Source organism: Typopeltis vanoorti, chromosome 2 (genome assembly GCF_054136105.1).
Source record: "Typopeltis vanoorti isolate ZY-2024b chromosome 2, IOZ_Tvanoo_1.0, whole genome shotgun sequence".
Lineage (NCBI taxonomy): Eukaryota > Metazoa > Arthropoda > Arachnida > Uropygi > Thelyphonidae > Typopeltis > Typopeltis vanoorti.
In genome coordinates, this window is record NC_143550.1 from 147,810,863 (window position 1) to 147,836,179 (window position 25,317).

The 25,317-nt window shown below is 35.9% G+C and overlaps 1 protein-coding gene across 1 annotated transcript in view; it reads right to left on the reverse strand.

The window, feature by feature from the left end:
- Window positions 1–25,317, reverse strand: part of metro (membrane palmitoylated protein 7-like protein metro) — a 456,631-nt gene that overhangs the window by 61,317 nt on the left and 369,997 nt on the right. The window contains exon 14 of the mRNA XM_090408766.1: window positions 6,820–7,022. Coding sequence (XP_090264892.1) covers window positions 6,820–7,022 — 203 coding nt within the window. The remainder of the gene's footprint in view (window positions 1–6,819; window positions 7,023–25,317) is intronic.

The window sequence follows — 25,317 nt, forward strand, 5'->3', positions numbered from 1 at the left end:
GATGGTTTGAAGGTATTAGACAGATTATATCTGTAAAGGGTCCTTTTCTACTTGTCAGATTTTCTTTTAAGGTAGAGTGTGCAGATCCTTTTAACATCAGATTGCAACCTGGGAGACAGATACCAAAGCTGTATCCATTAAGTAATAGAGTAAGTTTTGTTTTATTTACTTCTAATATAAGAGACTCAGAAGAACAAATTGTGCATGCTCAGTGCACAAGGCTTTTGATAATACCTATTTTTGTGAAGGATGATGTGAAGATGCACGGATATATCTGCCTGTAAAGGATGGCTTCCTATAAACAGAAAATCCAATATTACCAGCTGAGTTAACAATGTATTAAATCCAAAAAGGGAGGCTGTTATTAGATTCACATTGAATAGTAAACTTGCTGCGAAATATATAAGGAGTTAATTTTATCCAGAAATTGAAGTGGTTTTGCTTCAGAGTGAGACCAGATTGCAAAGATATCATCCACAAAACATACTGAAATGCAAGGTTGAGGAGGAATGGTGTTAGATATCCGATCCTCTAATATTCCATAAAATAATCAGCCAAAGCAGATGATATAGGACTATCCACTGCAGTACCCTCACAGTCTGCTGAAATATTTTATAATGCCATGTAAAATAACCAGAATTGATAGTAAACTTGAATAATCTGATAACCTCATCGGGGAAATCTAGTTGTAAAGGCCGTAGAGTTTCTCGAAGTGGTATATTTGTAAACAGTGAAACCACATCAAAGGAACCATCCTTTCAGACACTTGAAAAAGAAATTCTTTAATTTTTTTTTTCTTTGAAGTCAAAACTATTTTTGATATAAGAGATTGGGTGGTTTTTCCACTAAAGTTCTATAGAAGTCTTGAAGATATTTTATTAAATAATAAGAAGGCGATTTTACAAATTCAACTATTGGATGTAATGGATAACCAGATTTTGCACTTTAGTTTAAGAAGACCATAAATGCTAGGGGACAAGCATGCTGAATCTGTTACTTTTCAATAGTAATGGTATCTATGGAATATGTTTGATCTAATAATTTATCTGCTTTGGCTGATTATTTTATAGGACATGCTGAGAATTGGATTTCTAATACCATTTCTCCTTGATGTCACATTTTGCTACATTTTCTGGATATCTTTGCAATCTATTGTCACTCTGAAACAGAACTACTTCAATTTCTGGATAAAATTCATCTTCATCAATTTTTTGATATATACCTTCCAGATATACCACCTTCTTTCTTACAGCATATCAAAGATATATTATCACCTCTATCCTTGCATGGTGTTTATCATGCCCTATCCATGTCATCTTTGCTAATTCGGAGAGACACTGACTGTTCTGCTACTATTTGAATCCAAGAACATCAAGAAGACCTTGCTTCTCATGCCATCGAGAACTAGACATGAGTTCAACGTACCGCAAACTGAGACAAGTGATATTATACATATGCTGTATGACTTTTTCACGTATTCATAATTTAAATTTCGTTACTAATTCTTCTGACTTCTCTCAATGAAGCTCATGAATTAGACAAATATATATAGAAGTAAGAAATTCTATTTAGTTTTCTCTTACATGTGTGAAACCATTATTAAAAACATTAATTAGAACTTGGTATGAAAATCAGCAATAAAAATACAAAGACCATGAAAATAGACAGAAACATTGAAAACGTCAACTCCATTCTAAATGGAGAAACCTACAGAACAAGCACAACATGGAAGCTATTTAAGCATGGTTTGCAAATTAAATTAGGAAACAGACAGCAGAATTAGCAAAGATGGTACGGCAAGAAGTCAAATAAATAAATTTATACAGAATAAGAGAGAGAAATTAGTCAAAACACTAAACTAGCTATATATTTGACAGTGTTCAAACCAATTTTAACCTATGTATCTGAGAGCTAGGTTAAAGATAAATCAATTGATCAAAGACTGGAGAGCACTGTTATGAGAAAGATCAGGGGAGGTAAAGAGATGAAATCATTGGCAGTTAATGTTAAATCTAGTGTGAGATAAGGATGTACATTATCTCCTCTGTTATTCATTGTCTATATGGATCACATTATGAAGGAAAGTGGCATTAAAAATGATATCAGAATTGGAGATGTTAATGTCAGTTCTTTGCTTTATGCGGATGATGTTATACTTCTAAATAAATCCGCTACAAGTTTGCAAGATTCCCTGACTAAATTGAATAACTGTTGTAATAAATATGTAGGTCATCACTAAATAGACAAAGACAATGAAAATAGGCAAAATTGTTGAAAATGTCAACTGTGTTGTGAATGGGGAACCTGTGGAACAAGTAAAACATTTCAGCTACTTAGGCATGATTTTTACTGAAGATGGTAAATTAAATATGGAAATAGACAGCAGAATCAAGAAAGCTGGTATTGTAGGCAGTCAACTGAATAAATTCATATGGAATAAGAGTGAAATTAGTTCGGAACACTAAATTAGTTGTATACAAGAACGTGTTCAAACCAGTTTTAACTTATGGATCTGAGAGCTGAGTCAGAAGTAAAACACTTGACCAATGACTAGAAACCGCAGATATGAGAGTCCTGAGAAAGATTAGAGGCGTGAACAGATGGCATCAATGGCAATATCATATTAAAAATGAGGATATTAGGAAAGAACTTGACATTGTCAGCATCCAGGAATGTGTTAGCAGAGCTAATCTCAGGTGGTATGGTCACTTAAACAGAATGGGCGAGGAAAGATTAGCAAAACAAGTGTTCTCTACCAGGTTGGCAGGAAAACAACCCAGAGGAAGACCAAGATATAGGTGGATTGATACAGTACAAAGTGTCTTAGACGATAGAAATATAAGATCTGATAATGTTGGGGTCTTGACAAGTAACAGACTGATTTGGAGGAAAATTGTAGATAGGAAGTTAGTAATGATGTAAATTTTTCATGTAGTACTATTATATCCTGTACACCCCTTGAGGGCATGTCAGGAATTTGATGATGATGACAAAGTGATAGGCTTTAATGGTTCCAGTAAATATCCCACAGCCGTATTTATGTACTGCGGCAACATTAAATTCTAAACTTTTTTTTTTTAATTGAGTTAATGAAGTTTTACTGTTACTGCCTCTATTGGTGCCCTTATATATACATACCATTTTGAAAACTTTATTTCCTTCCTTTCATTAAATGTCAATTTCCTCTGTCCACCTTTCCTAATAGTGAAGTCATCTTCCTTGGAGATATGAAGGTTCATCACTCCAACAGGTTTTTCATTGCCAACTGCCAAGGCATCTGCTATGATTAATGATCTTATACGAACCATTCACATTCTTACAAGAATACCAAATGACTTAACCACTCTGAAAACATTTTTCATCTCTATGATTCTTCTAAGCATACTGTTGTGGGTGAACTTCTTCAAGCAGCATGTAACAGAAGAAACTCGAGGTCAACGAGTGTTAGATTTGATTATAGTGTCAGAGCGTGTTATAGTCAAAGACATGATCATGTGGTACTCACTTGGGAAGTGACTAAGTTTATGAATGCTCCATTCAGAAAAGGTTACATGCTGAACTGAAAAGCAGGAAACAGACCAACTGAGAAGTATACTGAGTTCAGTGGAATGGGATTGGCTGCTGGGATGGGAAGAATATCGACAATGCATGGGAAGCATTTAAACAATACTTAAATAATGTGATATCAAAATGTATCCCAAGAGCTGAAGAGTAAGTAGGATAGGAGTCAAATGGATATGTAATTTTATTAAGCAAGAGATTCGTAAGAAAAGTATGATGTGAAAAAAATACCATGTGCATAAGGATGATGTCCATTATGAAAATTATAAGCAGTAGGCTAGAACAGTCACAAGTGTCGTACAGAAAGCAAAGTCTGAGTAGGAAAAGAAACTGGCTCAGCTTACTAAAGACAACCTACAAGAATTCTATTGAAATGCTGCAAGTAAAAGAAAGAATTGAATATGAAAGAATAACTCTTCTAAATGCAGCTGGCATGAGGGTAACAGATGCCGAAGAGGTTGTTCAACTAATGAGTAAGTAATATTCAGCTAACTGCTACCTCTTCACTAGATGAAGAAACTCAGGAGGACAAGATATTAGAGCTGTTACACAAACTAAATAAGAATTCAGCAATAGGGACTGATGGGATATCAGCATGTATGCTAAAAGAGTATTCAGCTGAACTGGCTATTCCTTTAACCAGGCTGTTTAATATGAGTCTCAGAACATGGAAGATTCTGAAGGAATGGAAAGAATGTATGGTAATTCCATTGCACAATGGTGGTGCAAAGACCGATGTACCCAACCATCGACTGATTAGTATCTCAGGAGTGGTGGTGAAGATTTTGGAAAAATTGATTAGGGCTCGCATTCAGAAATGGGTTGACAGTGAATTTCTACTTTGCAATGAGCAACATTTACAAGGGGAAGGTCATGTTTTAGCAACTTGCTCACATTCTATAATAATGTTACAATTGAATTAGACAAAGGGGAATGGATATACCATGATACTTTTGGATTTTTCTAAGGCTTTTAACAGAACACAGCATATTAGCATGGATAAGAGGATGGCTGACTGACAGATATTAAAAAGTGGTATATGGGGGATGTGAGTCTGCAAAATTTAAGGTAACCAGTGGTGTACCACAAGGATCAGTGCTTGGTCCACTGTCATTGAATCTATACATTATTGGGAAGGATTTGACATGCAGCTATTTGCTGATGATGGAAAGATAGGTAGGGTAATCAGGAATTCTGCTGATATGCAGTACTTGAAGAATGCTTTGAATAGGCTGGAATTGTGGGCTTGGGAAAATGGATGTTATTTCAATGTCAGTAAATGTAAACACTTGGGTGTGATTAGATATCCAATGTCATATTATATTGGTGCTAGAAGAAATTGATGAGGCAAGGGATCTTGGAGTGTTAGTAGATAGGAAGTTGAAGTTCATGAGCCAAGTAGCAAAATTGCAAATATAACTCAAAAGATAATTGTAATGCTGAAATAAACATTCACATGTAGAGATAAGTATGCCGTTTTGCCTCTTTACAAGGTCTTGATAAGACCTTATGTGGACTATTTTGTGCAGGTTTGGTCTCCTGGTTTCTGTTGTGAATCCGATATTGTGAAGAAAAGTACAAAGGAGAGTGTTAAAAATGATATCAGGATTGTGGAATACTGATTATGAAAACCGATTGAGAATTTGTAGACTGCAGATACTAGCAAACAGAAGAAAGAGGGGTTATATGATTGAGACTCAGAAACTTCTCATAGGGGCATAGAGGATTTCAGTTGAAGGAATTTTTCAATTTATGGAGCATGGGGAAAGGACAAGAGGGCATCCTTAGAAGCTGAGAATGAATGCTGCTAAGAAGGGGGTGAGGGCTAATTTTTCTCTCATAGGGTGGTACGTGATTGGAATCGTTTACCGTCAGATGTTGTGAATGCAAGCAGTATGAATGAATTCAAGAATAAGCATGATAGCTGGTAAGTGTAGTATGTGGCCTCCCTCGATGAGTCCCTGACTCCCTGGAGGTCTCTCTCTTAATAATAATAATTTATTTTATTTTTAAATGTGGATATTCTTTCCTTACTATACAAATGTGCCTGACAATTTGTCTTAAAAAGGTTTACTTTGTTGGTTGGATTATTATGCTCCATTTTCTAATCAACTATTTGCACTGAACACATCATTTCAGCAGAGTGTATGCTCTGAATACATCACTGAAATTATTATTATATAAAAATTCATTTCCTTAATTCCACTTGAAGGAAATGAATCAAACCAAAAGTGATTATTGTTAGCTCAGTTTATTAAAAATTGGAATAAAAGATGTGTGCAACCATCATTATGTTGATAACATTTTGTTCTTATCTTTTATTGATAAGATCTTATGTGGACTATTTTTTTGCAGGTTTGGTCTCCTGTTTTCCGTTGTGAATCCAATATAGTGCAGAGAAGTGCAAAGGATTGTGTTAAAAATAATATCAAGATTGTGGAATACTGATTATGAAGACAGATTGAGAATTTGTAGACTGCAGATACTAGTAAACAGGAGAAGGAGAGGTTATATGATTGAGACTCGGAAACTTTATTAAAATTTAATAAAAAATACTTTATTAAAAATTGGAATAAAAGATGTGTACAACTATCATTATGTTGATAACATTTTGTTTGACAAAATAATATCATGTTGTAAAAAGAATGCAGCAGTATTACTTGTGGTTTCACTATTAAGAGATGACTAGTGAGGCTATTAAGCCTCACCATACCTCAATGGTTAAAGTCACTGATTTAAACAGTTTTCATCTAACAGCAACAAAACAAGTGTATATGATGCAATATCAAAATGTGTCCCTAGAGTTCCAAGAATAAACAGGGTGGGAGTGAAATAGATGTACAAGCTTATTAAGAAAGAGATTCTTAAGAAAACAATATGAAAACGAAACTACCAATAGTTTTTTTTTTTTTTTTTTTTTAATGCTAAGTAGAGGAAAGAGGCATCAAGTGGTAAAGACACTTCAATTTCATTACACTGCTAATAAATGTATCTAGTCCACCATCACTGAACTTCTCTGGGACAGAAGCCCTAATCAGTTTCCACATTTCTTATGGGTTATGTGAAGGTTTCCTAGCTTTGACTATTAAACAACCAAATAATAAATCAGATAAATAAATAAATAAAGTTACATTACATAGCTACTCCAAGCAGATTTTTTAGCTTTCAGAATTCAGGTTTTTGGTATATCAGTATTTTGCAATTATGAAAAATATTTCACTATGGAATTTTAAAGTAAAATAATTAAAAATGTCTCACCTGAGGATGTGGATTCATAACACATGCATAGCCTGCATTCACAAGAGATCTCACGGTTTCTAAACTGGTACCATATAGGTTGCCTTTATATTCACCATATTCTACAAATCTTCCTTGATGGATTTCCTCCTCCATAACATCACGTGATGTAAAATAATATTCTTTGCCATCTATTTCCCATATTTTTCTTAATCTGCTAGTATCTAAAATTAGAAATCATTGCAACTAACTTTACAACAGACATATAGTACTCTTATGTTATAAATCATTTGTGCAATTTCTATTACATCTGCATGAAAATGATGCTGAATAGATGATTATGAAACTGATTTTATACTGTGAATTATGATGTTGATTAAATTTACTTCTATTCAAAAAAAAGATGTTAGTTTAATTTCATTTGAAAGCAAGTTCACATACTGAAAGTTTTTTTCCCTTGGTTATACTATAAATTATAGATGCCAAGAAATTATATTATTGGTTTCATCCATTATCAAAGTGTAAGCAAATAAAATTTGCATGTGAAGTAACTTTGTGACTGGACTTGTATATAGAGGCTAACGACTTCACATCAATTGCCTTAATATCCCATAATGCAATGTACATATCCTTATGGACATGTATAATGCTATGCATCATGGGAAGGGCCACTTCCCAGACAAGTTTCAAACTTTATTGAGGTGAAAAAGTAAGAGGGCATTCATCATAGGCCTGGAGTAGTTAGTATAAGGGTGAAAGAGAGCCTGATAGTATTAGGAGAAAGGAAAGACATATAGATAATATAAGAGACAGAGAAAAGGCCTCTGCTCTTTTATATCAATATAGCCAAAGGCTATCAGTTTTCTTTTTCACCAGTCTCATGCAGATGAACAACCAAAAGACCAATTGAAAGTAAAGTGCAGAGATGACTGATAACCAGGTGGTTAGCCATATCTGAGTTAACTGCCTTGAGTTGGCCTTTTCTGCTTGGGATTGCTTTCCAGTCATCCCTGCAATTGACCATAAGATCACACTGAACTAAGAGGATGGAACCATTTAAAAAACCTCTTGTACTAAAAACAGACAGAATTTTATGTCACCCTGGTGAATATTGCATATTGTTGGGTAGAGCAATTGTGAGTGCACAGGATGTCAAAATTTTACAGGATGATTTGGATAGTTTGAAGGACTGGGCTAGGAAAAATGGATGTCAGTTTAATGTGACAAAGTGTAAGGTTATGCACTTTGGGGTGAAAAGAATAGCAGCAGTATATCGCATAGGTGGAACCGCACTCCAGGAGATTGATGAGGCCAGGGATTTGGGAGTGCTGGTGGATAGGGAGTTGAAGTTTAGGGGGCACATTGCAAAAGTAACTAAAACAGCTCACCAAATCACTTGGCTTATGAAAAATACTTGAACATGCAGAGAGAAGCAAGTTGTTGTTCCTCTGTATCGAGCCTTGATTAAGACCCCATCTGGACTTCTGTGCCCAGTTATGGGCACCAGGGTTTCTTCGTGATGGGGAGGAAGTGGAGAGGGTCCAGAGACGAGTGACCAAGATGATAGCAGGTCTGTGGAATGAACCTTATGAGAATAGGTTGAAGATTTGTGGGTTGCAGAAATTGGACGATAGGCGAAGGAGGGGTGATATGATTGAGACATTCAAATTACTGAAGGGTTTTTATAAGATTGATCCAGAAGATATTTTTGAAAATATGACTGGTGGTGGGAGGACTAGGGGCCATGCATGGAAGCTGGGCAAGAGCGTGGTTGACAAGGGTGTTAGAGCTAGGTTTTTTACTTGGAGAGTGGTGAATGAGTGGAATAAGCTTCCAGAGTCTGTTGTGGGTGCTACGACCGTGAATGAGTTCAAGGCAAGATATGATAGATACTGTGTGAATGTTGAATAGTTGTTCCAGACATGATGTTAGGGCCTCCCTCGATGAGTCTGTCGACTCCTTGGAGTTTCCCGGAACAATAATAATAATAATTGTGGGTGGTCCACACCACCTAGCCAAAAATTTGATATCTCCTAGAATGCTTGTTTCTAAATACAAACATCATCTGACTGAACAATAAGATTTTCACAATACAATATTATAAAGCATTTGCATCATACTACTGGTTTTCAAATCCATGTCTAACCTCCCATAAATGGTATTTTAATTCATAATTATAAAAATCAAAATTCTCTCCCCATTGCTGAGAGCTGGTGGGTACTGCTAAAAAAAAGGTTCTGTTGTAAGTAATGGAATGCCCATATCACATAATCTGTTCCAAATATGCAGGGCAAGAGGACAGGCTGTAAAATGCATGCTTAATAAGATTACACATCAATTTGACTCCTACCCTAATTATTCTTTGAACTGTCAGGACACATTCTAATATTAATTTCATCATCATCATCATCATCAAATTCCTGCCATGTACCCTCAAGGGGTGTACAGGATATGACAGTACTACATGAAAAAATTACATCATTACTAACTTCCTATCTACAATTTTCCTCCAAATCAGTCTGTTACTTGTCAAGACTCCAACATTATCAGATCTTATATTTCTATCGTCTAAGGCACTTTGTACCGTATCAATCCACCTATATCTTGGTCTTCCTCTGGGTCGTTTTCCTGCCAACCTGGCAGAGAACACTTGTTTTGCTAATCTTTCCTCTCCCATTCTATTTAAGTGACCATACCATCTGAGATTAGCTCTGCTAACGCATTCCTGGATGCTGACAATGTCAAGTTCTTTCCTAATATCCTCATTTTTAATATGATATTGCCATTGATGCCATCTGTTCACACCTCTAATCTTTCTCAGGACTCTCATATCTGCGGTTTCTAGTCTTTGGTCAAGTGTTTTACTTCTGACCCAGCTCTCAGATCCATAAGTTAAAATTGGTTTGAACACAGTCTTGTATACAGCTAATTTAGTGTTCCAACTAATTTCTTTCTTATTCCATATGAATTTATTCAATTGACTTCCCACCATACCAGCTTTGCTGATTCTGTTGTCTATTTCTATATTTAGTTTACCATCTTCTGTAAAAATTGTGCCTAAGTAGCTGAAATGTTTTACTTGTTCCACAGGTTCTCCATTCACAACACAGTTGACATTTTCAATGATTCTGCCTATTTTCATTGTCTTTGTCTTTTTATTGCTGACCTTCATACCATATCTATTACAACAGCTATTCAATTTAGTCAGAGAATCTTGCAGACTTGTAGCGGATTTATTTAGAAGTATAACATCATCCGCATAAAGCAAAGAGCTGACATTAACATCTCCAATTTTGATATCAGGTTTAATACCACATTCCTTCATAATGTGATCCATATAGATAATGAATAACAGAGGGGATAATGTACATCCTTGTCTCACACCAGATTTAACATTAAACCATCTTCCTGTACTTCCTTCAATTCTAACTGCTGACTCACAACTCAAATAAAGACTAAGTATTGCTTGATATAATGCCCCATTGACACCATATAACTGCAGCGTATTGAATAGCTTGTCTCTTGGCACCTTGTCATATGTCTTTTCCAAATCGACAAAACTTAAATACAGATCTTTGTTATATTCCCATGCTTTCTCGACTATTTGTCGTAAAGTGAAGATCTGATCCTGACAGCCTCTATTTGGCCTGAATCCAGCTTGTTCTTCACCAAGCTTTTCTTCCACAATTCTTCTCAACCGTTTCTCAAGTATACTTGCATAGATCTTGCCAGGAACACTCAGTAGGGAAATACCTCTGTAATTCTCACATTCAGTTTTATTTCCCTTTTTATATATGGGTACTATGAGAGCTCTACTCCAATCATCGGGAATTCGTCCCTCTGTCCAGGCTTTCTGAACTATGCAGTGCAGCCACTGTAAGACTCTTATACCACCATACTTCAGCATTTCTGGTCGAATATCATCTACTCCTGCTGCCTTTCCACATTTCAAGCCTTTGATGGCTTTTTCTACTTCAAGTATGGATATGTATTCCTGACTGCATGCCTGGTCAGTGTTTTTTATCACTGTGCTGTCATCACTGCTTGTTTCATTTAGCAGTTTTTCAAAGTAATTACTCCATACTTCAAGGATATCTTTTTCTCCTGTTTTCATTTCACCTTTATCATCTCTAATTCCTTTTACAGCACTCTTTCCTCAATTCCTAAGCTTCTTCAACAACCTCCAGAATATTTTGCCACCTTCTTGATATTTATTTTCTATATTCTTGCCAAAGTCCTCCCATGACTTTTGTTTAGCTAGTTTTACACACTGTTTAGCTTTCTTACATTTGTCTCTGTATTCTGTAAGAGTAAAAGCTGACTTATTTGCCAGGAACTTTTGATATGCTTTCTTCTTTTCCTTCACTGCCTCTTTAACTTCCTGTGTCCACCAGGGAGTTCTGATTTTTTTTATCTTTGCACACAACCTCACCACATGCCTCTCTGGCAGAATCAATCAATGTTTCCTTCAGAGTTTGCCACTGAATCTCCAAGGTTTGATTCCTGTTCTCAAACTCTTTCATTTTCTTTTCAATAATATTTCTGTATTTTAGTCTACAGTTTACATCTGAGAGCTGCTCAACTTTTATTCGCTTTAAAACTTTCTTACATGTTATTCTTTTCAATATGTAACCTTTTCTGAATGGAACATTCATAAACTTAGCCACTTCATAAAGTGAATACTGGATGATCATTGTCACCAACTATATAATAAAGAGGCAGAATAGTTACCTCTTTAACTGAAATGCTCTCTGGCGCCATAATCCTTCGACCTCGACTTTCTTCTTTCACATGCTGCTTGAGAAAGTTGTCTCGCAACAGCTCAATAAATTCAGTTTCATTCTTCTGATAAGATTTTACTACTACCCAATCAATATTAATATCAGGTTGAATACCACTTTCCTTCATAATATGAACCATATAGATGATGAATAACAGTGGAAATAATGTACGTCCTCTTGTCTCGCATCTGATTTTACATTAAACCATCTTCCTTGTACCACCTCGTTCAATTCTAACTGGTGACGTACATCTGAAATATAGACTATTGTCCGACTTATATGATATAATGAAGCATTTTGAATAGCTTTTCTCTTGGCACCTTGTTACATGCCTTTTCCAGATCTACAAAATGTAAATACTGATCCTTATTATATTCCCATGATTTCTCAACTATTTCTCTTAAAGTGAAAATTTAATCCTAACAGCCTCTAATTTGACCTGAACTTAGCTTGTTCTTTATTTTTACCAAGAACACTCAGTGGAACAATTCCTCCATAATTCTGACATTCATTCTTTTAATGTTGCACAGTGGGCAGCATTCATAGTGAAGAATTTACGGAGACATACAATACACTTGCTAGAATAATGACTTTACTCATCGTTAAAAAAATAACATTCGATGTTTCGACCTCTGTATTGAGATCATCAGGAAAACATTTAGCTTGTATCCTGTACATATGTACAGGATACAAGCTAAATGACAATACACTACACAAAAGTAAGATGAATCTAAATGTTTGTTAATCATTTACTCTAGCCTGACCTCTGGTGGAAAAAAAATAAATAAATAAAAAAAAGTAGAACTACATTGTTGTGTCGGAAAAAGAGCTGACTCACTATTTGTAAGCCATCTTGTTTCCGACCCAACACACGGTGACGATTAGACCTAAGGATAAGGACATGCTTATGCCTCCAGAGAAAGGGCTAAGAGAGTATTGTATATATGTTCACACAAAAGTATATCAAACCGACTGAGATTGTTATATTAAATAAACTTAAGAAATCTGTATTTAGAATTGATAATGTCTGTGTAAGATAAGCAAAGGGAAATTGTGTCTCAGGACTGAAATTGTTATTATTAAATGTGCATAAGAGATCCATGTATTAGAACCATGTCAAAACAGTTCGGAGTTGGGGTGACCAATCGGCCGTGGCTAAGAGTATGACAGAGCCACTGAGAGAGAGAGCTCGCATTTGTAATATAAGGCGCAGCGTGAGACTCAAACATTCTCTCGTTTTCTGTTCCTGTGTTTCCGTCCAATCCTGGATAGCTACGGAAGCTTGTCGCCGGTGCCCAGCAACAATCTCCCGGTTGCTGTTGTACTGAGTCGAATAAAGCCACCAAAGGAATGAAGTCAGAATTCCAGTAAAGAGCCGTTGGTAAGCTATGCCAATGTGAAGTCAGCGAAGGGCAACCTTCGAAGATAGTGGAAGTAAGTCGTGATGCTACAGAAACATGTGGTGAGAAAATATGGAAGTCTTGCATATCGAAAGTGAAAGCATGGAGGGAAGACACGGAAACCCCATGAAAAGAACAAGATGGTAATGTACGATTTTTCATACTCATTATAGTATGGTAATCGTAAAAGGAATAGGAATCAAAGATTTAAGGTGCTCCACACACTAACGTACCCATAATGCCTAAAAGACTGCTTGGACTGATCTGTCTGTGTCAAATAAGCTGGTGCCACTCTAAGCTTGTGCTGAGAAAGGAACCTAACCTTCGAACTGTTTGTCAGGAAGAAGCTATATGATATAATGTTAGATGTTAGCCTGAATTTTAATTAAGTTGTGGGGAGGGGATGGAGCACAAATTAGAATATTTTTCCATGTTAAAATACAAGACGGAATGCGTCTGACATACTTTGTATAAAATTTGTATATAACTGTGCTTAGAAAGTGAGCAGTGAGTAACCCTGTATGGAATAATTGAGTCTGAACATAATAATATAACAGGGAGACAGGACAGTTTCATTTAAACATAATTGAGATTTTGGATATCTTAACCTAAAGAGGGGGGGGGGGGGGGAGAGTTCAGACTCTCTAGCATTGAAATTGTTACTTAAAGTGTATCTATGCAAGTGTTTATAATAAATATATTTCTTTATATCAAAGTTCATGAGTCTGTTGTCTCCGAGATTGAATTACCACTTATAAAACTTTCAAACTTGTATAAGTAAAGGGGGAAGCAATTTACATAAGAAAGAAAAGGGGGAGGCCACGACTGCACATCACATGATCCCTTTGTTGCTTAACGTTATTTATTTGTGTATCAGAATTTAGTTGCCGGCTGGCGCAGTCATTCTAAACAAAAAATATAAATTTGTCGGCAATGAGATAACTGATATGCATGAGAGATAAATAATACATATACAATATTATAACATAAGAATAAAAGTAAAAGTGACAAGGCAGGACGTAACAACATTAAACAATTTCTAAAGTCTTCTCATATTAAGAATTTCTTCTGACTGGGGTTGTTCTAGATGCTATATGGCTTCAAGATGTGTCCTCCAAATTCTAGGAATAATTAATCCATCATTCTTGTTCAGATTTGGATGATATTTCAACATTTCACAGGCTTCTTTGAATTTTCTTTCAAACCAAGTTTTGTTGCGATAGGGACTTGGTGCCTTTCCATCAATTCTGTGACATGTTTGGAGTGCATAGTCTGTTAGGCCTGTTTCACCCTAGTGGAGTTATTTAATGTGCCGTTTGTGGTCATTTATTCTAATTGGAATGGTGTGTCCTGTTTCCCCTATGTCAGGTAAGTTATAGGTATATTGAATTTTGCAAATCCCTGGGTGGTCAAGGTATGGAAGAGGATCTTTGGAAGAGCTAAGCAAATTTCTCAATTTTGCAGGAGGTTTGAAGGTTGTCTTAATATTGTATTTAAATAGTGTTCTATTTTTTCCGAAATGCCTCTAATATATGATATGGCTATGTATTGTTGGAATTTTTTTTTTGTTTTTAAATGGCATTTATTGGAGGATTTTGTGAACTTTTTTATTGTAGCCATTTTTTTTTACAAACATTTGACTAATAATTTGAAATTCTTGGTTCAGAGCCTGTTCAGTGGGGCAAATTGTTAAGGCTCTGTGTTTGAAGGTGCTGATGACCCCTGTTTTTTGTGTTGGATGGTGGTATGAATTTTTATGTATGTATTGGCCTGTATGTTTTCAGTAGACTGTGAAGGAGAGGCAGCCTGAGGGAAGACATGTGACAAGTTGTCTAGAAAAGGAAGAGAGTTGTTTTCAATCTCGATGGTGAATTGGATATATTTGTGTTATTTGTTCAGGTGGCTTAGGAATGTATTTAATGTTTTGCGGCCATGGGACCAAATGGCGAAAATATCATCAACATATCTATCTGAGCCAGACTTTGGGCTTTTTTTATTTTTTTATGCTGGCAGAATCTAGAGCTCGTTAAAAGTCTTCCATGGGCTCACCACTCCCCACCGCCATGGAGTGGTGAGCCCATGGATGTACCTTCTTTTTGTAGGTAAAAATTATTTTGCCACGAGAAATACCTGGAGTGAAGTATGTGGGCAAGACAGTATACCTGGAAAAAATGAACCAATTTTTATCTGAAGACAATACAAACCAAATGGTAAACTACAATCCTATTAACCACATCAAAAAGAAAACAACAGAACTAATCAACTCATTGATTAATTCTGTTGTTTCCTCTGGCCACAACCAAAAAAAAAATTTGGTTGTGGCCAGAGGAAACAACAGAGGAGTGTCCAAAGTGTGGTCTGTCAGTCCTGACTTGCCATAGTAATAGTAGCAAATGTATCTTTCATGTTCTTCCAGGTGGATGTTAACTGATCTTCCTGTTTCCCCATAATAGGCCAAGTCACAGTCACAAGGAACTTCATACACTCCCGGGTGTGCTAAAGGGTGAAGTTTATCCTTAGGTGAGCATATCAGAGTTGCCAGCTTGATATGAGATTTGAAAGTGGTGGGAAGGCCATGTTTCATCAATACTTTGGCTATCTTTTCTGATATACCTCTGAGGGAATGGAAATGATCATGTTGTATTCTTGTGTATTAGGAGAGGGCAGAGTAATGGGCCTATGTAGTATTTTATCTATTTTGTAGGGATTATAGCCGTTGGCTAAGAACGTATGGTGCAGATATTGAAGTTCTGTGGTCAGAGCTGTATCATTAGAACAAATGTCTCTGTGTGTAAGTGTTTTTAAAATGCCATACTGTTGGACTGGATGATGATGTGATTATTTATGTAGGTATCTTCCTGTGTGTGTAGGCTTTCTGTAAAGAGAAAAAGATAGTGATCCATCTGAAAGGCGGGTGACTAATGTGTCAAGAAACGGTGTAAATCGTTATTTGATTCTTTTTCTACTGTGAAGTGGATTTTGGGATGTTGGCTGTTTAGGTAGGTGACAAATGCATCCAAAGTGTCTTGTCCATGGGGCCAGATAGCAAACACATCATCTACATAGCGTAACCACACTTGTGGCTTGTATGTAGCTGTGGTAAGTACTTTGTTTTCAAAGTGTTCCATGTAAAAATTTGATAATGGGGAGGATAGGACTTTAGATCTTTTGTCCTTTGCAATTATATTATTTCACTCACTCACTGTCACGTGTGTTGTGCTCCGATGATGCTGAGTTGAAAATCAGCGAAATATAATTCTAGTAGTAAGACTTATACGTTGGTTAGACATAACTGGTAATTAGTTTACGGAATTAACAACGCATATAAAGTATATTAATTAAAGGTAACTTTAATGAATAAGTTCTATATTTCGGCAATGTCACATTGCCATCTTCGGGAACATAAAGATATGGTATGTGCACTCAGGAACTAACACAAAGCAAATGAGGAAGAAAGCAAGAAACTAATATTGTTCCTAAAGTCCTAATGGTGCCCTCTAAAAAACGTTCCTAACCTCAACAAATTTGGGTGCATGAAACTGCCCCAAATTTGGAAGACTTTCATTATGAGAACTTCAGCCCAACTGCCAAGACTACCAAATTAGCCCGCAAGAGGGCACCATTAGGACTTTAGGAACAATATTAGTTTCTTGCTTTCTTCCTCATTTGCTTTGTGTTAGTTCCTGAGTGCACATACCAACCATATCTTTATGTTCCCGAAGATGGCAATGTGACATTGCCGAAATATATAAGTTATTCATTAAAGTTACCTTTAATTAATATACTTTATATGCGTTGTTAATTCTGTAAACTAATTACCAGTTACAGCGAAATATAGGTTAATAAAACATCTCTTTGATAAAATTGTGTGGTGTTGTTAATACTGTGAAAAATTGTCATGAATAACCGTCAACACCTAAGCTTATTTGTTAGATATAGGATGTTTGTCTACCCATTTCTGTATGCGAGTTCTTACCAACTTCTCTACAATCTTTACTACCAGAGATACTGATAAGTGGGTAGCTAGACACATCAGTTTTTGCACCACCCTTGTACAATGGGATTATTATACATTCCTTCCATTCCTGTGGTATCATTGCTGAGCTGAGACTCAAGTTATACAAACAAGTGAAAAGCCTAGCCAATTCGGCTGAACATTCCATTAACAAACAGGTTGTATTCCATCTGTTCCTGTATGCAAATTCTTATCCAAGTTATGCAACAGCTCTTCAACTCAATTTTCATGAACCTCTAAACTCTTCATCTAATGTAGCAGTAGCACTGTGCACAATGTTCGATACACCTGGTTAATATATCTTAGCAAAGTGAGTACTCATTAACTGAACAATCTCATTAGCTTCCAACACTCAAGTACCATCTGCATTCAATAAAATTATTCTTTCACGTTCATTCTTTCTTTTGCTTATAACATAATGATAAAATTCTTTTGGACTTCCTTTAGTTTGCATGGCCAATTTTTCATACTCCAATTTAACTTTCCTCACAATACTCATTACTTTTCTGGCTAGAGCTTTATATATTTCATAACTCCTGTCCCTCTTATTTTCAAGATATTCTTTCCACATCATCTTCTAGTGGATCTCTTACTTAATAAGGTTGCACATCCATTTCACTCCCAACCTATTTATTCTTCAAAAATTAAGGATAAATTCAGATACCTTCAGGTATCTGAATTTATCCTTAATTTTTGAATACCGCCTCATTTAAGCACTTTTTCAAAGATTCCCATGCATTACTGACATTTTTCCCATTCAGTAACTGATACTATGGGACCAAAAATAGTATTCTCCTAAGATGTCATAATTTCCAGCTTTGTAATTCAGAATGTAACCTGTTTTAATCAGGTTATATATAATAGTTATATTTAATACTTCCCAAGAAAGTACAGCATGATCATTATCACCAACTGGTGGTAAAATAGCGATATTCTTGACTGATATGAGCAAATCCAACACTCTCTGACCTCGAGGTCCTTCTTTCACATGTTGCTTAAGAAAGTTGTCTTGCAACAATTCAATAAATTCCTCTTCTTTCTTATGAGATTTCTCTTCTACCCAATCAATGTTTGGAAAATTAAAGTCACCATAAGGTTAAACTGGCGATTCATTTTTTCCTCCCCTGCAACTGAGCCGCCAGGTCTGTAGCAAAACCCCACCACATATTTCATTCTGTTAACCTCCACTTCACACCAGAATAGACTCAAACTCACCGCTACATGGGACATTGTTACCATCATTGTTTTCCTGTGTTTGTACTCTAACTGGACTTAAGTCATCTGATATCATCAGTAGCACTCCTCCTCCTCTTCTATCTCTTCTGTCATTCCTAAAAATAGTATACCCATTATACTCGATCCCACTTACCATATCTGATTCTGATAGCCAGGTTTCACTAATGCCAACAATCTTAGGCCACAATGTATTCAATAAAGCAACAAACTCAATTCCATTTGTTTCTAATGCTCCTGGCATTTGTGTATAGACATAATAAATTACCATCTAGTCTATTCTTATAATTAGATATGCAATCTATTTGGTCTTATTCTAGAATTTTCTCTTTTCCCTCCCCAGACATATTTAAAAGGTCTGAACCCAAAGCATGTGTTTCCACCCTTTTCATCACATACATAACCATTTTGAAAGACATTCATATCTTTATCACATTTGCATACCACAGCAGAACTTTCACACACACTTTTCCCATTCCTCCCTTGATGATCTAGTTTCCCTGACTCTCATACCAAAAAGTAATTTCTCCAGTCTTCTGATGCCATATGAATTCAAGTGCAGGCCATCCTTCTTATACAAGTCTTTTCTGCCATCAAACACCCCTCACACATTTAAAAAGTCGCATCCTTATCTTCTACACAACCTGCGCATAAAATCATTTGCCATCATCACCCTAATTCTTAACTTAGTAATGTCATATCCGGGTAGTAATTCTACAATTTTTACTCTCTCACATTTCTTTCTCGCTTCTTCCAAAAGACTTTTCATATCTTCTCTCATACCATATTTTCACTACTTAAATTATTAGTACCTACCAGAACTCCCATCTCTTTTACTGTTATTTTTTGCTTTTCAATTACATTTGTCATATTTTTAATTTTTGCTCCCGGGAAACTAGAAATGGTGATTCCCTCGGCAAGCGCAAATTTTAAAATTGAGTCACCATACCATAATCACCTATTTTTTTCTAAGATTTTAACTGACTTATCTTGTTGTTATTAATATTCTGATTACAAAGTTCAGTACTTTCTGCTTGTTCTGATCCATTTTCTTATCCTGTATAAGTTTAGTCAAACGTTTTTCTACCTTTTCCAATTACCTGGTCGATTTTCTAATCTTAATCGAGATATTTCTAATGTTAACTTATCCTTAGATAAACTGTCATCATCATTGCAGCAGTACTTTTGTTCATCAGGACAAAAGCTCTAATCAGTAGCAATAACTTGAGCTTTAGACACTGCCTTGTTACAACAAATTTTTGGGGCCTTTTTTAATAGTAAAAACTAACAATATTTCTGCAATTATGTTATAAAATGCTGTAGTACAATAATTACATTAAAAAACTACAATGATATACTAAAAATAAACAATTAAATCTAAGAAAACACTCGATAAATCAACAGAAATGACAAATCTTTCAGGAACTCTCTAATAGCACGTCTCTTCACCGAATCAATAACAGGGTAGTGCGAAAATTTCTCGGCCTTGAACACAGATGACAACACTATTGGCAAGTTTTTTTGTTTTTTTTTTAACCTAAGTTGGTACATCTGTTATAAGCATCCATGTGAAATTGCAAGTCATTCTATCAAGTAGATTTTTTTTATACAGCTGTTCTGAAGTAAAAGTGTTGTCTACATCCCCAGAAATGTATAAAATTGAGAACTGCGTGGTTATAAAATTCTTTGGTTTAACGTCAAAAGAAATTCATTCAAAGTTCATAAAAGTTTATGGGCACTCTTCTCCTTCATTTTCGAAAATTAAAAAATATGCTGCCGAGTTTAAATGTCACTGTACCAGCCTTGAAGATGATCCACATGAAGGACGTCCAAAAAGTGTAACAACAAAATCATTGATCAAGTGCATGGTATGGTATTGAATGATGGGCAAGTCAAAGTGAGTGAAATTTCTGAGGCTATAGGCATTTCAAAAGAACGTGAAGGATATATTTCGCACGAAGAATGGCAACTGAAAAAGTTTTGCACAAAATGGGTGCTGCACTTGCTCACAGCAGATCAAAAACGCACTAGCATGAAAATCTCTGAACAGTGCTTGGAATGTTTTAACAACAATAAACCTGAATTTGTGCATTGAATTTATTACTATGGATGAGATTTGGATTCACCATTACACACCAGATTCCAAACAGCAGTCAAAACAGTGGACAGAAGCCAATTGTTCAACGGCAAAGTAGGTTCCAAAATGCATTTAGCATTTTGAGATGCTAAAGGCATTTTGATTATTAATTATCTTGAAAAGGGTAAAACAATAACTGGAGAATATTATTCCAATCTTTTAACCAGGCTAGATGAAAAAATTCTTGAGAAAAGACCCGGTTTGCAGAAGAAAAAAAATCATCTTTCATCAAGACAATGCACCTGCCCACAAAGATGTTTTGGCAATGGGAAAATTAAGGGATCTACACTATGAATTGTTGGAATAACCACCCTATTCCCCAGATTTGGATCCCTCTGACTTCTATCTCTTCCCAAAACTAAAACTCTTCCTTGCTGGTCAGCGTTTTTCTTCGAATGAAGAGATGATTGCAGATCTTACTGAGAACCACTACAGGGACGGGACAATGACCCTGGAGCATCGCTGGAATAATTGTATTAGTCTTAAGGAAGATTATGTTGAAAAAAAATTTCTTTTTTGAAATTATAAATTCGTTTTATCATTGTTATGCTGAGAACTTTTTTAGACCACTCTTGTACATCAGGAATATATATCAATACTTGAAGGAGAAATTTCATAAAAAATCTAAAATGTGGAAAGGTAGATGGAGTAGATGATATTCAACTAGAAATGCTCAAATATAAAGGTATAAAAGGTTTACAGAAGCCATTCTGCATAATTCAGAATTCCTGATAATTGGATTAGAGCTTTCACAGTACCCATCTATAAAAAAGGTAATAAAACTGAATGTGAGAATTATAGAGGAATTTCCCTAATGGACATTCCTGATAAGATTTATGCAGATATACTTCAGAAAAGGCAAAGAAAAATTGTGGAAGGGAAGCTGGGAGAAGAACAAGCTGGATTTATTATTATTATTATTATGGGCAACTCCAAGGAGTCCATAGACTCATCGAGGGAGGCCCTAACATCATGGCAACAACAACTATTCGACATTCACACAGTATCTTTCATACTTCGCTTTAAATTCATTTACAGTCATGGCACCCACAACAGACTCAGGCAGCTTATTCCACTCATTCACCACTCTCCAAGGGAAAAAACCTAGCTCCAACACCCTTGCCCAGCTTTCATGTATGGCCCCTAGTCCTCCCACCACCAGTACTACTCTAAAAAATATCTTCAGAATTAATCTTATAGAAACCCTTTAGTAATTTGAATGTCTCAATCATATCACCCCTTTTCTGCCTATCAACCAATTTCTGCAACCCATAAATCTTCAACCTGTTCTCATAAAGTTCATTCCATAGTCCTGCTATTATCTAGGTCACTCGTTTCTGGATCCTGTCCACCTCCTCCCCATTGAGAAGAAACCCTGGCGCCATATCTTGGCACAGTAGTCTCGATGGGGTCTTATCAAGGCTCGATACAGAGGAACATTAACCTATTTGTCTCTGCTTGTTAAAGTATTTTTCAGCAACCAAGTAATTTGATGAGCTGATTTAGCACTTTTGCGATGTGCCATTAAACTTCAACTCCTTATCCACCAACACTCCCAAATCCCTGGCCTCGTCAATCTCCTGGAGTACAGTTCCACCAATGTCATATACTGATGCTAATCTTTTCACCACAAAATGCATAACCTTACACTCTGCCACATTAAATCGACATCTATTTTCCTAGCCCTGTCCTCCAAATTATCCAAATCATCTTGCAAAATTTTGACATCCTGTGCACTCACTATTGCTCTACCCAACTTTGCATCATCAGCAAACAAGTGAACACTTCCTCTCAGATCCTTTCCTATATCATTAATGAACAAATTGAAAAGTAGTGGTCCAAGAGCAGAACCCTGCAGCACACCACTAGTCACAGGCCATCTCTTGGACTCTACTCCTGAATAAACCACTCTCTGATATCTCTCCATCAACCACCCTCCTATCCATCTCACCAACCCATTATCCATCCCCATATGCTGCAGTTTACTGATTAGAATTCCATGTGGTATCCATCAAAGGCCTTAGCAAGGTCCAGTAGAAACACTGTAAAGCCATTACCCTTATCCAGTTCAGCCGTCACTGTTATAAAACGTGAGCAAGTTACTGAGGCATGATCTACCCTTCACAAAACCATGTTTTACCCCATACAGTATCCCATTTTCATCTATCGAATCCTGTATTTTTCTCGACTATTTTCTCCAAGACCTTGACAACGATTCCTGATATGCTGATCGGTCGGTAATTTACAACAGCAGTCTTGGAACCTCATTTATGCAGTGGAACTATTTTCCCCCTCTTTCCACCCCCTCGGGACTAATCCAGACCCGAGACTCAAATTAAACAAAATGGTCAAGGGCACTGACAATTCTTTAGCCACTTCGTGTATGACACAAGCTAGTATACCATCCCATTCCACAGATGTATTGACATTGAGGTTTAGTAATAGACTATTCACCTCCACTTCATTCACCATAATTCCCGTATAAGTTGTTGGTTCTTTCATTCCTGCAATGCCACCTGGATGATATACTCTTGCAAAGTGTTCGTTCAGTAATTCCACTATATGAATTGATTCAGTTAGCTCCCTACCATCGGCATTCTTTAAAATCATTTTGCCATGTACATTTTTTCTTTTACTTGCAACATATCAAAAAAGCTGTTTGGAATTCTCTTTAGCCTGCATGGCTAATGTTCTTTCATAATCCACTTTTGCTTTTCTTACCACACTCGTTACCCTTCTTGCTTGCACTTTATACAGCTCATGTGCCTGCCAGCCACCTTTCTCCTTAAATTCCCTCCACAGTTGTTTCTTTTCTTTGCAGCTCAAGCTTAATGGTGTTATTCATCCATTTAACCCCTACTTGATTTATTATTTGGACTCAAGGTATACAGTCAGCCATTGCCTCCTGCAAACACTTCTTCAACCACCTTCTATGCATTATCAACATCCAGCCCTTGCAGTTTTACATGCCATGGCACTGAACCAATCAAACTCCTAAGCTTGTCATACTTACCAGCCCGATAATTCCACATGTACCCTGTCTTAATTGTAAATTCCACACCTTCAGCCACCTCCCAAGTCAAGACCCTATGATCACTCTCACCAATTGATGGCAACGTGGTCATATTCATTACAGCCAAATTCTCAGATGCAATTACTAGGTCAAGCACTCTCTGACTCCTAGTATTTTCCATTACATGCTGTTGCAGATAGTTATCCCTTAATAATCGCATAAAATCCAATTCCTTCCTCCCATGTGTCCTCTCCTCCTTCCAATCAATGTTACCACAGTTGAAATCTCCTATAATAATTTCCCTCCTTCCACTCGTTTCTTCTATTTGCTTATGCATACTATCTCCACCATCTATTCCATCACCTGATCTATAGCAGCACCCAAATGTATATTTTGTTCTGCTAGTCTCAATCTCACACCAAATAGCCTCAAATGTGCTCTTTTCTCTATCCTGCAGTTCAACTTCTATTCTCCTTGGCTGCAGCTATGTTATGTTATGTTATGTTGAATATTAGATGTCAGGATCACATTCTCACTTTAAGACAAATAGCTGACAAATCATGGGAATATAACAAAGATCTGTATTTAAGTTTTATGGATGTGGAAAAGGCATATACCAAGGTGCCAAGAGAAAAGCTTTTCTAAACTGTACAGCTATATGGTGTAAATGGAACATTATATCAAGCAATAGTTAGTCTATATTTGAGTTGTAAGTTGGCAGTTAGAACTTAAAAGAATACAGGAAGATGATTTAATGTTAAATCAGGTGTGTACAGTATCTTCACTGTTATTCATCGTCATCTATATGGATCATATTATGAAGGAAATTGGTATTAAGTTTTATATTAGAACTGGTGATATGAAACTTAGTGCTCTGTTTTATGCAGCTGTTGGTATACTCCTAAATCAGTGTTTCTCAAACTTCAGATATCCGTGAACACCTTCTTAAATTTGCATTACCAAAGTACCTCCTTATCAAAATAATAATAATAATAATAATAATAAATAAACTGAAAAAATAAAAAACTATATTTCATTGTAAATGTCTGCTTTATTTGAATTTAGATGTACATTTAAACAAACAAAAAAAAAAAGATTTATTTTTTAATAGAACAAAATTTATAAAGACACTATAAATTTTTACTTAATTTAAATTTATTATCAATGAGAAGAGTGAAACTGCATATGGTGGAATAAAATTTCACCAAAATTTGGCTCTATAGTTGTTAATTTCAATCTCAGATGTGGCTTGACATCTATAATGCAGTTCCTCTTCTTCATCTTAATATCTACAAGGGCCGAAAATCCAACTTCGCACAGATATGAACTTGGAGATGGAAAAATGAACCTTAGATCTTTATCTGTTACTTCAGGAAACTCATTCTGTATTTGTAGCCAAAATGACGATAATGTACTCTCATTGTATTTATTTTTTAGGAAACCATAATATTTAGAAGCTAGTTCTAAAAGTTGTTGTTCTATTGGCGACAGACCCTTTGGCATAGATTTGTCGATATCGAAAGGGTATCTTATCCACTCAATATTAATGTCCAATTCAGGGAAATGCTTTTCTAGATTCATTTGTAAGCTTTATAAATGCTGCATGATAGTAATTTTCACATCACCATCAATTTATTCATTTAAAGTTGTAAGCAATTCATGAAGAGATGGAAACACGTGAAATTCTCCATTACCAACCTGCTGTTTCCATAACTTCATTTTTGCCAATGTGCTGTTCACTTTATCTTGGACGTGAAATATAATAATTCCTTTCCTTGTAAAGACAAATTAAGATTATTTAATACAGCAAATATATTCACCAAATTGAATGAGCCATTTCCAATTATGTAAATGTTTTTTCAATTCAAAATTTTCATCAAGAAAAACTTTTAGTTCATTCTGAAGTTCACATAAACAAGTAAGGACTTTTCCAAGAGAAA